Source organism: Osmerus mordax, chromosome 1 (genome assembly GCF_038355195.1).
Source record: "Osmerus mordax isolate fOsmMor3 chromosome 1, fOsmMor3.pri, whole genome shotgun sequence".
NCBI lineage: Eukaryota > Metazoa > Chordata > Actinopteri > Osmeriformes > Osmeridae > Osmerus > Osmerus mordax.
Window position 1 is genome coordinate 18,305,909 of NC_090050.1, and position 17,090 is coordinate 18,322,998.

A 17,090-nucleotide genomic window follows, 5' to 3' on the forward strand; every position below is an offset into this window, starting at 1 on the left:
TGACTGTGTGAGTGACACAACATCTTGATTCCGCTTGTGTGTGCGCTGTTGTCTTATTTCCTTACCGCGTGTGTGTGTTTTACTCGCTAACGTGTCTGTGTGAGTCTTGCTAGCTTGTTGTTAACGTGTGTGTGTGTGCTGGTGGTTTATTGCTAACATGTGTATGTGTGTGTGCTGGTGGTTTATTGCTAACATGTGTATGTGTGTGTGCTGGTATGTTGCTAACATGTGTGTGAGAGTCTTGCTGGCTTGTTGCTAAGGTGTGTGTGGGAGTATTGCTGGCTTGTTGCTAACACGTGTGTGAGAGTCTTGCTGGCTTGTTGCTAACACGTGTGTGAGAGTCCTGCTGGCTTGTTGCTAAGGCGTGTGTGAGAGTCTTGCTGGCTTGTTGCTAAGGCGTGTGTGAGTCTTGCTGGCTTGTTGCTAACACGTGTGTGAGAGTCTTGCTGGCTTGTTGCTAAGGCGTGTGTGCGTGCGATCCCCGTACTTGAGCTGGTGGTCCTTGGTGCTGCGGGTCTTGGTGAGGAAGCGCTCGGCCAGCTTCTCCAGGTTGCGGCTGTAGTCCATCTCGATCTCGGCCTTCTTCCGGAAGAAGTCCTGCAGGTCCTGCAGCACCTGCACCCTCAGCTCACACTGCTGGTCCAGACAGCGGAGCTGCTCCACCAGCTGGGCGCGGATCTCTGTGGGGGGGGGGGGGGAAGAGGTTGAGTCTCTAGTGTAAAGGCCCGTTTTGGACAAATGCAGTGTGCTGTACAGAGAGCTTGTAAGGTTGCATTGCCTGTCGTCAGACACACACAAACTAACCAGTCTCAAGACGAAACGGTCTAAACTACTTCCATGTTGCCCGGGGAGGGCACAGGACATAAGAGGAAAACGGCTCTCTTATCTGAAATCTTACGAGATTTCAGATACGAATCTTACAAGATACGATGGGGAATAAACAAAGATGTGTCTGTGTCCTACCTCCGAAGATAAAGCAGATCATGGATCAGCTGGGAGACCTGGAACTGTGTGTGTGTTCATTCTCCTCAGCTCAGCATCGTACCCCCACATCTCCAGAGACAGTAGTTTATCCTGAGTTATCACTTTTCATTTTCGTCCTCTCACTCTCCTCCCCCTCCCCCTCAGAGCACTCAAGCTTGGCCTCAAATTAATTGACTTCAATCACGGCAGACAGTCAGTAGCCATATTGAATCACTGTTTTTTTACCTCAGGAGAATACTTCTCCATACACCACACAGCTATGGACACACACGCACAGTCAGTCAGAGGGAAAATGATAAGCTGATCAGTGTTGACAGCTGACAGACTAATGCTACGCTGTCATAGCTGCACTGCCAGGAGGAATACACATGCAGCCTCTGGGAGAACGCCCCTGAAGCCCAACACACAAAGCAAACATCCTCACCATGAGTACATTACCTCACTACCCTGTAAGTGCCCACCCTCCTACCTTTACATGTCCTGCTATACACAAAGCGGATAGCCTTAGCCTCCATTTCGTGTCCAATCCAGCGCTGTGTGCGTCCGTCTCTGTGTGTGTGAGTGTGTGTGTATGTGTGTGGACTCTGCCTTTGTGCCGTCAAGCTGATGGGGCAGTTTCACCAGGCCACAATGAGAAGTGGGATTTCCAACTATCTTTCTGCTTGCAACACACCCCGCGTTCTCTCCCTCTCTCACCCAGCCTCTCACAGTCACACTCACACACACACACACACACACACCGACACACAGACAGCACACACCTAAACAAAAACAGGTGAAGTACCTCACTGCTGGCCATAACAGTGCCAGTCTTCCAGTCACCTTGGCATGATTAAAGGCTAGAACAGGATAGCTTCACTCACAGAATGACATCATTGACATCATGACTGCAGGAAGTGTGTTTGTGCGTGTGTGTGTGTACGTGGGTCTTAATGACTTTAGACTGTAGGCTTTAGCAACATGTGTTCCTGTCGTCTTATGCCGTGAGAGATTGTGTGTGTGTGTGTGTGTGTATAATTTGCAGCCCGCTCACTGTCACCTCAAAGGATGAGAAATGAGTCAGAGTCATGCCTTTCAACACACTCCAGACACTCAGGCCTGCAATTACCAAGACACCACACACACACACACACACACACTGTCCCAAACACGTACACATTTGATTCAACACAAACCAGTTTTTATTGCAATAAAGTTGTTGTGACATGCACAACTTATTTCTGTTTTACCCTGAAACCTTAGAATAGAATAGAGAACTAAGAGGGAGGGAGGGAGGGACTGTCATGAGCCCCCAATAAGCAGTAGAGTGTGAAGGAGAAAGAGGAGAGGTGTGAGTGAGTGAGTCAGAGACAGAGAGAGAGACAAAGAGAAAGACAGAGAGACAGACAGAGAGAGAGGAGAAAGAGGGGAGGGGGGATTTTAAATGCTGGGGAAACGGGGGTAAAATGTGTAATGGGGGGGCCCTGCCCTGATGCAGAGGGGTAATGACAGCCTCCGCCCAACAAACCAAACCCCCAGTCCTCCACCATCACTAGGGGTGTTCTCTAGTCTGATACAGCCTTCTCGCACACACACGGATGGAACAAGTGATAATATTAGCGGGCCCAGAGAGGGTGGTGTCCACAGCTAGCTGGGCAGGCTCACTCACAGTTTCCAGACAAGAGCAAGACAGTAAAAATACTCTCTGGCCCCTTCGGCCTTCCAAACTCTCCTCCTGACCACACACAGCCTCTATCTTTATGTCCACACACACACACACACACTCATCAACACAGCAGACACACACACACACTCATCAGCACAGCAGACACACACACACACATACACTCATCAGCACAGCAGACACACACACACACACACTCATCAGCACAGCAGACACACACACACACACTAATCAGCACAGCAGACACACACACAGCAGAATCAGAGACAGACAAACGGCTGTTTCCCAGCACCCCCTTCCCTCCTCCTACAGCCACATCTATTATTGATGTCATCAAAATGGGAGGGGGGGGGGGCTATAGAGAAGGCCCTCCATCTGGTAGAACAGTGCAGTTGACCCACATCAACCTGCTCTACAGTCCAGCCCAGTGGTCATGGGTCATGGGGTAAAAAATACACCTGAAAACACCTAAGGCAGAAGACAGACACAGACACACACACACACACACACACACACACACACACACACACACACACACACACACACAAACCCCTGCCCGGCCAAGCTGTCACCCTCAGTGCTTCCACGACAGCGACCCAGTCGGATGCTGGAAGCCCAACCCCAGATCTGTCCTCTTTCATTATGGGATGGTGGGGAGCTAGTGGGCTAAGGGCCAGCACTGGGAAAGATGGGTTGGAGCACACACACACATGAGACAATCCCAGAAAATTTAAGTGACAAGACTTGAATGAACTTAATGACAAATAAATCCCACATGGACCAGCCACAGCTGAGACAGCAGACAGACAGACAGACAGCACAGACAGACAGACAGCAGACAGACAGACAGAAAAATAGAGCACACATGTGGGCACACACTTATTTTGATGTGAGTCACTGTGCCAGTATTGAGGGTGGGTCAACATTATGCCAGGAAGAGATCCTTGGGCACAACATGAAATTCAGAAAGCGCGCGCACACACACACACACACGCACATACACACACACACGTAACAGCTCAGACGGAGCGTTCAAGTAGATCAGGTCTAGTAAATAGTAGTTCCATAGTGACCTTGTGCAAACAAGGTGTCAAAAAATGTGTGTATTTGTGTGTGCCTGCATTTGGGAGAGAGTGTGTGTTGGCTGTGCTGTGAGGCACAGGCTGTGATGCTGCTGGGGGTGATACTGCAGAGAGGAGGGGCTCGCCTGGGGATGTGTTGTACCACTGAGCTCATACTATTGTCCTCAGAAGAATGAAATAGGGAGTGAGAGAAAGAGGGAGTGAGAGAAAGAGGGAGAGAGAGAAAGAGGGAGAGAGAGAAAGAGGGAGAGAGAGAAAGAGGGAGTGAGAGAAAGAGGGAGAGAGAACAGTAAAGGGCAGGGGGGGGGAGATCTCGGGCACCCCTACGTCACTCTCAAAATAATATCTCCATTCATCCCCACACATAGGAAGAGAAGACAGAGAGACAGGAAGTGACCAGGACCTGGGTGGGGAGGGGGGGGGGGGGTGGCATACCAAAACAACTACAGGAAGCTGGAGTGTGTAGGGGGGCCAGGGTAGTAAAGTCTGTCCAGTTAGTTTCTTAGAGTAGAATCAGGTCAGGGAACATCAACAGTAATGTCCATTACTGAATGACAAGCAGAGACATTTCAAAAGAAACAAAGAGAAGAACAGAGAAAGAGAACCATAGGATGTAGGGAATAGAAGTTGGTGTCAAATGAACGGGGTTTTGCGGGCCAGAGCAGGGCTAGTTTGAAGCCTCAGGTCTCAGGTTGTGTTTCCTAATAAGATTCTTCAGCAGGGTGGAATCTATTAGTTCCAGACATGCCTGTCTAATAGTACTGCAGAGGAACACACACTGTACAGAGAGAGAGAGAGAGAGAGAGAGAGAGAGAGAGAGAGAGAGAGAGGGAGGGGGAGAGAGAGAGAGAGAGAGAGAGAGAGAGAGAGAGAGAGAGAGAGAGAGAGAGAGAGAGGCTCAGAGAAAGGCAGAAGTGTGAGGAGGGGAGGAGGAAGAGATAGAGTTTCAGTAGTGTAATAGTTGGGAGAGCCTTAGAAAGACTCCAGTCAGTGCCATTTCCTCATATTGGGCTTGAGCAAAGCTTTTCGTAATACAAACACACACACACAGACACTTTCTCCCCATTTCTAATGTAGTCTTTTCCTCCACATCCCAGAGAAGGATGGCTTTAGGAAAGGAATTGAGGTCTGACGAGGAAAGTTAACAAGCTTAGTGATTTACAGAGGTGGAAAACCAACCTCCAGCCAAACCACACTCTGGACCTGCACCCCATACAGCACATCAGGCTGGACTCATGAAGCACTGTGTGTGTGTGTGTGTGTGTGTGTGTGTGTGTGTGTGTGTGTGTGTGTGTGTGTGTGTGTGTGTGTGTGTGTGTGTGCGTGTGTGGGCATGTATGTGTGTGCGTGCATGTATGCATATATATGTTTGTCAGAGTATCTTTGTCTCTTACACACATACAGAATCCATCAGTATTATCTTTGCAGTAAGAGTGTAAAGATAAGGAATAAACAGGAGGGTAACAGCCATTCCAGGGCAGCTACATACACACAACAAACAAACATGCCAGGGAAGTGACAGGAGTTAGCAAATGATGCTGCGGAAGTCATTAGTGGAGATGATCTGAATGACAAATGATCAAGCATCACTCTCCAAAATCAAGACTGTTACCTTGGTAACCACCAATCTGCCTGGGTGAGATGAGAGCTGGATTAGAAATAGACACACACCAAAGCCCTCACTGTGAGAGAGTTAGTGTGTGTGTGTGTGTGTAAGGGGGGAGAGGGGGGGCTGAGCCAGCAGTGTCTGCTCATCATCTCGATCCTTTTGTCTCGCTCAGGGGACAGTGCTGACCAGTGCTGATCAGGCCAACACACACAAAGGCTGGGATCCCACCACTGTGTGCTGGGGAGGGTCGCAAATACAGAGAGAGACAACACACAGAGAGAGGAAGAGAGACAACACACAGAGAGAGGAAGAGAGACAACACACAGAGAGAGGAAGAGAGACAACACACAGAGAGAGGAAGAGAGACAACACACAGAGAGAGGAAGAGAGACAACACACAGAGAGAGGAAGAGAGACAACACACAGAGAGAGGAAGAGAGAAAGAGGGAGAGAGAAAGAGGGAGAGAGAGAGAGGTGAAGAGAGAGAGAGGTAAAGAGAGAGAGAGGTAAAGAGAGAGAGAGGTAAAGAGAGAGAGAGGGGGAGGGTCATTTTTAGGGGTTCATTCTTGCAAGGAACACAGCATGTCTGTTATTGAGGCGTCGATTAACCCCTTCCCTCCTTCACTCCTTTCCCAGTGGTGGAGGAGAGAGAACAAGTTTCTGAATCCTGAATAAATCCTTACCACATCCTAGATCTAACCTGCACTCTCTCCCTGGGCTAACAACAGGCAGTAAGAGAGAGTTGAAGAGAGCTTGTGGCCAGCCAGCAAGAGCAGACTGTCAGCCTGTCATCTAAACCTGGCCCCACAGGCCCCTGTAACATGACCTTCCTCTGTGGTTCCCCTCCCCTCCTTCCCTCACACACTATTGGCTAGCCCTGCAGGCCAAAGGTCAGGGGTACAGAGGCAGTGGCCACTGTGTAAACACACCACAGCAAAGCATAGAGACCAGTGCTTGGTTTGAGCATACGCCCACATGATCTCCTCCTCCTGCCTTGGATGGTCTGTCGGTCACGCATGACCAGTCCCTGCTGACACACCTGTACTGGTCGGCAAACCACAGGTCAACCCCAGTCTGCCCGTCTCAGCCCCATGTGGCCGTGCTCGTGGTGCGTTGCCGGGGGGAGGGTCTTGGTCGTTGGGGGAGGGGCTTTGTGTGTGTGCATCATGAAAAAGGCTAGGATCAAAAGTTAACGAGATCTTTACCCATTTTGTGCTGCCTGGAAATCAAATCAATTAGACTGTACTGCATTAACCCCCTTCACTAACCCCACCCCATCCCCCACCCACAGAATCTCTCTCACACACACACGGGTGTGAGTGTATTTCCTCATTGCTAAGCTTCCATATGAGTTTGTATGTGCTGATACAGGATGTGTGGATGTCAGTCAGGGAGGAGCTGGCTCAGCTGGGGGGGGGGGGGGGGGGGGGGGGGGGGACGACGACGACACATGCCCGGCTTCTGACCAGTTCCTCCTGGCCTCCATCCCTGCTGCTGGGATGGTCGGGAAGGGTCTGTGTGAGGTCATCTGAGGGCTAACTTCCACATGGTGTCACCTCCATTTCCTGTTCCTTTCAGGAAGTCTCACAACATGGGTCGAGGCTGCCATCTGTGCCCCAGTCTGGATGCAGTCCACTGTGTGGGTGCAGGTTTGTGTGCGCGCATGCCCAAATGGCCAATGCATAACACCCCACTAATCAGCTTAGCAACCAGTCAGGGATTTGACTAATCCTTAACACTAGTATAGGAAGGAGCCTGCTGAGTCTGTCTGCTGGAGTTTGTGTGTGTGTGTGATTGAATGTTTGTGTGTGCATGGAAGTGTGAACCCAAGGTTTAATGATCCTCTCAGTCCAGACAGGCCGGCAGATAGACAGACAGACACAGGCCGGCAGACAGACAGACACAGGCCGGCAGACAGACAGACACAGGCCGGCAGACAGACAGACACAGGCCGGCAGACACAGACAGTGTAATGGCTTCACTCACATTTAACAGTTCATCAAGATGAGCTGTCTCGCTTTGTTAAATATATAGCCTCAATATGCATGTATATGTGTGTATATGTGTGTATATACACGCATGCACGCACGCCCGCCCCTGGGAGCAGAGACATTGGGTGAACATGTGAATGCATGTGTGATGTTCTGTGTGTGTGCTGCAGCAGAGAATGTTCTTTATCAGTACATTCCAAAGGACATCAGTGGCACATCAACAAAAGCTGTGGAAAGGAGGAGGGAGGGAGGGCGAAAGGAGAAAGAGAGGGAGAACCAGAGAGAAAGCGGCTGTGAGAGTAAAGACCATATCTGCTGATGGCTGCCAATCCTTATCTTCCTGGGAGAAAACGGAGGAAAAGAGAGAGAGAGAGGACCACACCAAGGAGAGCGGTGGGGGAGAGGACACGGTCAGAGAGTTAAGGCAGACAGCAGCAGATGGTTTAGACACTATCTCCATGTTCACCTACATGTCACACAGACACAAGGAACCAAGCCAAGAGAGAGCGATGACAGAGAGAGACGGAGAGGCTGAGAGGAGGAGAGGCTGAGAGGAGGAGAGGCGGAGAGGCAGAGAGGCAGAGAGGCAGAGAGGCAGAGAGGCAGAGAGGCGGAGAGGCGGAGAGGAGGAGAGGAGGAGAGGCGGAGAGGCGGAGAGGCGGAGAGGCGGAGAGGAGGAGAGGCGGAGAGGCGGAGAGGCGGAGAGGAGGAGAGGAGGAGAGGCGGAGGAGGAGAGGAGGAGAGGCGGAGAGGCGGAGAGGCTGACAGACAGAGGAGATGATAGGGTAGATAGCTAACACAGTGAGATACTGCAGTTCTAGTGATGCCAGACAAGATATATTGGAGACGGTGTGAGGGTGTGTGTGTGTGTGTGTGTGTGTGCCTTGGCGCTTTTACAGGAGTGAATAATGCCTGTCCTTTGCATAGATTCCATATTTTCTGAGGGTAAGCTATGCTTTAATTCACTTCCTGTATGTGATTAAATCAGTCAGCCAGTTGGCCAATGTTGTCATTGTGAAACACGCATCATCTTGTTCCTTGGCCAACCCCACGCACACACAAGCAACTCAGAATCCTGTTATATGAGATTAAAAAGGAAGGGGGGGGGTGACAGAAAGAGATGGAGAGAGAGACAGAAAGAGAGAGGGTGATTTGTGAGCTGAGGAGGAAGGGAATATACAAGATTAAAGCTATGAAGTTGTTTGTAGGACAGAGCTGTGAATGTCAGAATGTTATACTGCGCTCTCACCCCAGTCGCTGGAGGCAGAAACAGCTGAATCAGAATTAGCCTCTGCACCCACTGCAATCTCTTAATCACAAACCCTCCTCCCCTTCGCCTCCCCTCGTTCCCCTCACCTCTACTCTCCTTCTGCATCCCACTGCTCCAGAGCTATAACTCATTTACACGCCTGCCAGTGTGTGTGTGTGTGTGTGTGTGTTGGGAGGTGGCCTTGCTGTGTTATGACTCCAGCAGAGGTGCAAGCGAGAGAGAGGGGTTGCCGGTAACGACAGGGTGTCCAATGAAATACGAGGTCCATTTAAACCCAGAGACAGGCTCCCACGGCAACTATCCCCACGGACACACCGGCCACAAGTAGGAGAGCTAAATGTGAGGGGTGAAGATGCCGCCCCTCCTCCACAAACCCCACCACTCCTAAATCAATATCTATCAGCCAGCTACGAGTTGTCAGGGGACAAATGGAGCAAGGACTGTGCGGCACACACACAGACCACTATCCAGACAGGCATGTCCACACACACAAACACACACAATGTTGAGGGTGGTGCAGAGATAAGGAGCAGAGAGGGAGGGCCATGAGGACAGCATGCAGCAGCAAGGAACCTGTTCAGGAGTGATCAGGGGGATTCAGGAGTGATCAGGGGGATTCAGGAGTGATCAGGGGGATTCTGGAGTGATCAGGGGGATTCTGGAGTGATCAGGGGGATTCTGGAGTGATCAGGGGGATTCTGGAGTGATCAGGGGGATTCTGGAGTGATCAGGGGGATTCAGGAGTGATCAGGGGGATTCTGGAGTGATCAGGGGGATTCTGGAGTGATCAGGGGGATTCTGGAGTGATCAGGGGGATTCTGGAGTGATCAGGGGGATTCTGGAGTGATCAGAGGGATTCTGGAGTGATCAGAGGGATTCTGGAGTGATCAGGGGGATTCTGGAGTGATCAGGGGGATTCTGGAGTGATCAGGGGGATTCTGGAGTAATCAGGGGGATTCTGGAGTGATCAGAGGGATTCTGGAGTGATCAGGGGGATTCTGGAGTGATCATGGGGATTCTGGAGTGATCAGGGGGATTCTGGAGTGATCATGGGGATTCTGGAGTGATCAGGGGGATTCAGGAGTGATCATGGGGATTCTGGAGTGATCATGGGGATTCTGGAGTGATCAGGGGGATTCTGGAGTGATCAGGGGGATTCAGGAGTGATCTGGGGTATTGCAGTGACCAGGTGTCATCATGTATACAGCGGGGCAGGAGGAGCAGAACAAAGACCTCTTTGCATGACAGACCTGCGTTTCTGTTTTAGATACATTTTCCTAGAGCCAGGGGTGATGGATAGGTCCACACATTCATACATTTACACCAGTGTTACCTCAGTGGTGCATTTTGACAGTCGGCTTTTTGAGTGTGTGTGTTGCACTAGATTTTCTGAGTGCATGTTTTTTGGTGCACACTAATTGAGCAGTTGGGTTATTTTGGGATGAATTAATCTGTCTGGAGAAGGTTGAATCAGGGTCATTCTAAGCTCTGGGCCCCAGTCACACATACCGAACGTGTGGATGTTTCAGTGTGCATGTGTGTGTGTGTGTGTGTGTGTGTGTGTGTGCGCTCACATGAGTGTGTAAACTAAAAGCCCTCTAGCAAAGCCTAACACCCCTCCAAGACTTGATCATGGGTACATGTAGTCCTAGAACCATAATAAGAGTGGTCACTGGGAATGTGAGTTCCTACCCACCAGCAGGACGTGAGCACAAGAAACTTAACAGACCCATTGGACCTAGTGGATCTAGTGATGGACACGGGAAAATCAGGACGACATCAGTGAGAGGCCAGAGACCCCCCCCAGGATGGCCAGCTCCAGCATGGTGTCAGTCTCTGATGGGCAGACACTGTGTGGGAGCCTGGGAACACCCTAACACAGTCCCTCTGTCTCACAGTGGGAAGAACAGAGTCTTTGTGGAGCATACTAACACATTGTTATGGTTTCACAAGCGCGCACACATGCACGCACACACACACACATAGCTGAGGCAAAACACCTCACATTGTCCACAAAGGAGTAAGGCAGGAGATGCAGTTGAAAGGTCACTATGACACAGATCATAACCAAGCCTTAACAGGATCTCAGTCTACCTTTCTCACCCACAGCTAGGCCAACAGTGGCTAGGCCAACAGTGGCTAGGCCAACAGTGGCTAGGCCAACAGTGGCTAGGCCAACAGAGGCTAGGCCAACAGTGGCTATGCCAACAGAGGCTAGGCCAAGAGAGGTTAGGCCAGCCCCTCATTTACACACCACAGGGAGTGCTAATAGTACAAGGAACTCTGTGATTGTCAGTCTCTGGTGTGACCCTGTGACCTGTAGCCCCCCAAGGGCTGTCGTCTTGTGAGTTATGGACACATGATGCATGAAATGCCATTTGTCATTGTGATTGCTCGACCCTGTTACCATGGGGATAGCTTTCTCAGGCCAGGCTGAGGCAGGAGGTCGGTGACTCCACAGATTCCACACAAAATGCGGTGTCGGTGTGTGTGTGTGTGGGAGAGAGAGAGAGAGACAGGGTTAGCTGCTCTCTGTCAGGAGTCAGTAAAAGACAATGGATCTGTGATACAGTGTGGGGGTGGCCACACCCTTTCCTCTCTGCACCCCTCCAAGGCCTCCAGTCTGCTTCTCCGGCCCTCTCTGTAGTCCTCCAAGCTGGGTAAATAAGATTGGGACATGGGGCAGGGGCAAGCGGGGAGGGAGATAGGAGAAAGGAGAGTCCCCAGGAAGGAAAGGCATGATCCCAGACGGCTCTGGAGGAAGAGAGAGAAGCAGGAACCCTGGGGAGGAGTGGAACAGGATCTCTACCATTCTAACAGCTGGAGAACAGAGGAGAGAGCAGATCATTGAATGATAGTTTGACAAATTGAGAAAAAACCTCCCCAAACACCAAACAAGCAAGGGCATGAGCTAAAGATTGACAGAATGTGTTTGTCTGTGTGGAGAGAGAGAGAGAGACAGATAGAGACAGAGTGAAAGAGAGAGAGAGAGCAGAAGAGAGGTGCTGGGCGGTATTGTGTTCTGTGATGTGTTGTTGAATTATTGATGCTGCCAGTGTGCTGAAGGGTGAGTGGAGAGAAAGCACTTTCACACAGAGAAAAATCTGTCCATCTCCCTCTCTCTCTCTCACATACACACACGTGACATGTACACACACACACACACACAGCCGATTCGTCTCTGCAGCCTTGCAGAGTCCAGCGGCCTCTTGGGGATGGTAGGGGTCAGGGGTCACACAGGACCTGGGGGGAACATGTGGGTCACACATGATGGACTGGAGCCATCACAGAAGGGAGGGCCGAGAGAAGGACTGAGAGAGGCCGAGAGAGAGAGAACGGGAGAGAAACAGAGTGAAGGACTGAACATGAGAGAGGGAGCACCAAACTAAACGGGAGTTGCTGTGAGGTGGCTCATGTTTGTTGTTCTGTTCAGGCCATCTTTAAGAATTCTGTTTATCTGTGAGACTACAAAGAGCTGCTCTCCCTCCCTCTGTTATCTGCAGAGGAAGCCTGTTTGATCACGGCCCGGCTGCCGCCCATCTCAATCCTCTCCCTCTCTCTCTCTCTCCCTCTCTTTCCATCTCGGTCAACCCATCTCTCCAACTGTCTCTCATTGTCCATCTCTCATGCTATCAAAGCAATACAACTAAATGAAAACTTTACTGAGAACTTTACCATGTCGTTGTCACGGTGTGAACTCAGAGCTGACACACACTAGACCTCTGTCATGTGCAGACCCATACAAACACACTTATTTTACCATAGTTTCATCACTTGATAGTTTAATTGTTACATAAAACAATATAGAACACCATGCTTGTGGCCCCACGGTGGGTCAAGGCACTGGTCACACACATGCAGCTAACATACACTGGAACCCAGCCGAGGTTAGTGTGTGAGTGAGTGAGTGAGTGTGAGTTAGTGAGCGAGTGACCTAAACAGAAAGATGCTCAGCATGGTGCCATGTGATTAGAGGATAAAGGTCTGCTTTCATCCTCATAGGCACTAGTGGGAATCCTCCACACTGGGACTCTCCCTCTCTCTCTCTCTCTCCCATTCCAGAGTGGGAATACCACTAGGGTCACATGACAAGGGCCCCACTCACACAGAATCACTTAGCCTACCTCCCACTGTAACCTCTACACACAGAGAGAATGTATGACTGTGTGTGTCCACCAGAAACCTCCACACACACGCACACACGCACACACGCAGCACTGTCCTGAGAGAGAAAGGGGAGGATGGATGGAGTGGGGACACTGGAGAACATGTTTGTGTCAAACGAGGAGCAATTACATGATGAATGAACATGGGAGTTTAGGGCTACCACACTATGTGACGGAATGTGTGAGTGTGTGTGTGTGTGTGTGTGTGTACAGTACAGCTTTCAGTGGAATGCAGTAGCCGAGAGAGAGGGGGGGAGAGAGAGACAGAGAGGAAGAGAGGGTTAGAGAAGTTTTTCTAATAGTATGGCTGTAGTTTTCTTGCAGCAGTGAAGTAACAGAATGAAAAAGCCAGCATTTAAGGATCTGCACCAGACACACTGCCCACATGACCCTAACACTTACCATCTGCCTGAGTGTCAGGAACAACAAGATCACAATACACAGAATGTATGCCTGCAGAAGACAAACACACACACACACACACACACACAGTCTTATGGGGTGGCTGCACACCAGGAATGTGTGTGTGTGTGTGTGTGCATGGGGGAGGAACATTCCCATTTACACACTGTGTTTAGATCACATGGACCGAGTCGGAATGTGGAGAGAAAAAGAGAGAGAAAGAGGAGAGAAAAAGAGGAGGGACAGGAGGAGGAGGTAACAGGAGAAGGCTATCCCACAGTGCACTTCACCTCACCACATGGTCCCCACATTTCCCTCTGGGCGGAACTGGGGGAGGGAGGGGGGCAGGTTTCACTTGGAAACCCCCCCATAACGGCCCCAGGTGTGGATGGGTGCAGGGCTGTAGGTTAGAGTGTGCTGGGGGTGACAGTGTGCTGGGGGTGACAGTGTGCTGGGGGTGACAGTGTGCTGGGGGTGACAGTGTGCTGGAGGTGACAGTGTGCTGGAGGTGACAGTGTGCTGGGGGTGACAGTGTGCTGGGGGTGACAGTGTGCTGGAGGTGACAGTGTGCTGGGGGTGACAGTGTGCTGGGGGTGACAGTGTGCTGGGGGTGACAGTTTGCTGGGGGGTGACAGTGTGCTGCGGGTGACAGTGTGCTGGGGGTGACAGTGTGCTGGGGGTGACAGTGTGCTGGGGGTGACAGTGTGCTGGAGGTGACAGTGTGCTGCGGGTGACAGTTTGCTGGGGGTGACAGTGTGCTGCGGGTGACAGTGTGCTGCGGGTGACAGTGTGCTGCGGGTGACAGTGTGCTGCGGGTGACAGTGTGCTGCGGGTGACAGTGTGCTGCGGGTGACAGTGTGCTGGGGGTGACAGTGTGCTGGGGGTGACAGTGTGCTGGGGGTGACAGTGTGCTGGAGGTGACAGTGTGCTGGGGGTGACAGTGTGCTGGGGGTGACAGTGTGCTGGAGGTGACAGTGTGCTGGAGGTGACAGTGTGCTGGAGGTGACAGTGTGCTGCGGGTGACAGTGTGCTGGGGGTGACAGTGTGCTGGGGGTGACAGTGTGCTGGGGGTGACAGTGTGCTGGGGGTGACAGTGTGCTGCGGGTGACAGTGTGCTGCGGGTGACAGTTTGCTGGGGGTGACAGTGTGCTGCGGGTGACAGTGTGCTGGGGGTGACAGTGTGCTGGGGGTGACAGTGTGCTGCGGGTGACAGTGTGCTGGAGGTGACAGTGTGCTGCGGGTGACAGTGTGCTGGGGGTGACAGTGTGCTGGGGGTGACAGTGTGCTGGGGGGTGACAGTGTGCTGGGGGTGACAGTGTGCTGGGGGTGACAGTGTGCTGGAGGTGACAGTGTGCTGGAGGTGACAGTGTGCTGGAGGTGACAGTGTGCTGCGGGTGACAGTGTGCTGGGGGTGACAGTGTGCTGGGGGTGACAGTGTGCTGGGGGTGACAGTGTGCTGGGGGTCACAGTGTGCTGGGGGTGACAGTGTGCTGGGGGTGACAGTGTGCTGGAGGTGACAGTGTGCTGGAGGTGACAGTGTGCTGGGGGTGACAGTGTGCTGGGGGTGACAGTGTGCTGGGGGTGACAGTGTGCTGGAGGTGACAGTGTGCTGGAGGTGACAGTGTGCTGTCATTCAGCTCCTACAGCAGGATGAGCATAGTGACAACATGTGTTCTGAAGAGGAAACAGCTCCGGGAAATTCATGTAACATTCATGTAAGAAACAATAAGACAGAGATATATATCAAACTAGAGGTGCTGCTTGCATCACAAAGGCGGTTAGTGAGCGTTTAGCTACATTCTAGTGGATGCGTGCAGGCGGGCGTGGAACGAGCAGGAACATGTTGACGCACAGACACACACTAGTCAACACAGTGTGTTCGTGTGTCTCCTCCAATTCCATGAGCCCCCCCCCCCCCCCCCCCACACACACAAACAGTGCATTCAGTGGTCAATAGAACTAAGGAAGTATTTCCTGTCCCTCTGTGATGAGTCGTCCCGGGTCACCTCTCTTTATTCATGCCCCGACCATCGCTCCCCTATCCCCGACCACGCACACACACATAAACATCCCGCCAGGAAGACAGGATCTCCATCGCTCACACAGGTAACACACCAAGCTGGACAGCCCTCCGAGGGCTCTGAACCCACATCCTGTGATCTTGATGGAGTTTTGAGTTTCCTGATAGGGGAGAGAGAGAGAAGAGAGAGAGAAGAGAAGAGAGAAGAGAGAGAGAAGAGAAGAGAAGAGAGAAGAGAAAAGAAAGAGAGAAGAGAGAAGAGAGAAGAGAGAAGAGAGAAGAGAGAGAGAGAGAGAGAGAGAGAGAGAGAGAGAGAGAGAGAGAGAGTTTGGAGAGGGTACATCTGGTTTGAGTGAAGGGGTACCGGAGGTCCGATAATGGGGGGTGGGGTGGGGGGTAACTCTCCCCCACTGAGGGGGCACCTCCCTTGGCCTCTCTCTGGGGACTGGCTTCAAGCAAACACACTCAACCACACACACTAGTATTTTGTGTGTGCGTGTGTTCATTCCTCATTCTAGTCCTGTGAGAGTGTGCGAGAGTGTGTGTGTGTGATGTCTGGGGAGAGAGAACAGCATTATCCCATGTTCAAAGTAAAGCAGAGACTCAGCACTTTGAAGACTCTCTTTGAGCCCCCCCCCCCACACACACACACACACACACACACACACACACACACACACACACACACACACAAATAAATCAAAAACACACACTGGACGACCAAACCTGGTGGTAAAAGGGAGGTCTGCTCTGCAGTAGCTTTGATGAGGAGGAGAGCTAACAGGAGACTCTTCCTCTGCGCTGCAGCAAGCACCAGGAAAGAACACTGTGTCCTCACACACACTCACGGCCAACAGATACTGCAGCTCGGTGCAGGGGTGTGTGTGTGTGTGTGTGAGAGAGAATGAGGCAGATTCTGGGGAAAAGGGGTGATGAATGGCTTCATTAAAACAGCATTAGCAGTGGTGTGAACCATAGAACGGTGCCAATGCATTCAGGCTGCTGTCTCTGACAACACCCTCACACACTTCCACATGCACCCATACGTGCCCAGTGCGCGCGCACACACACACACACACACACACACACACACACACACACACACACACACACACACACACACACACACACAAAGGAAGAGAGTCTTCATCACAGTGCCACTGAGTGGGATTGCCTCAGCAGGATATCTCAGAGGACAGGCTAGTCGAGCACAGACCATTGCATGGTCAGCCATGGCCCATTCAAATTCTATATGGTTATAGTTAAAGATCTCTCTTACCCTCTCCTTTTCACACACACACACACACACGCGTGCGCGCGTGCACTTACACACACAGAGCCTGAGGGAGATGAGGAGAGTCAAAGTGCTGGCCAGTACCGCAGGCCTGTTGAGAAAGGCTACACCGAGGATGAGGTGAGAGGAGAAGGTGTGAGGAAGGGAGGAGGGATGGATGGATGGAAGGGGGGGAGGTGGCACAGCAAGAGAAAAAAGCATGCAGGCGCTAAAGCCTTCCCATGGTTCTAAAGAGAATGAGATATGAGCGCAATGTGTATGTGTGCAGTAACCTGATTACACAGCCCTTACAGGAGAGACAAATCTACATTCTTCTTTTTCTGTTTCCTTCTGTTCCTCACAAACCCAGAAAAATGGGGGCAATTCAGTAACCCTGGCAACCAGTCAGCCTGCCTGCAGAGAAGCAACTGATGGAGGGGGAGAAAGGAGAGGGGGAGAAGAGAGATGGAAGAAGGAGGGGGAGGAGGGAGGGATAGAAGTGCAGAAACATTACTCCATATTCATACTAACAGCTGAAACTCAGCCATCCTTCATTCCTTTCCTTCTCTCCACATTCCCTTCTCGCCTTTTCATCCCTTCCTCTCCACACCCCTCCCCCTCTGGTTCTCT

General features: G+C 51.5%; 1 protein-coding gene across 1 annotated transcript in view; it reads right to left on the reverse strand.

The window, feature by feature from the left end:
* srgap2 (SLIT-ROBO Rho GTPase activating protein 2) overlaps positions 1-17,090 on the reverse strand; it is a 48,280-nt gene that overhangs the window by 23,234 nt on the left and 7,956 nt on the right. Inside the window, 1 exon segment of the mRNA XM_067251594.1 lies at positions 488-680. Within this exon segment, the coding sequence (XP_067107695.1) occupies positions 488-680 (193 nt within the window).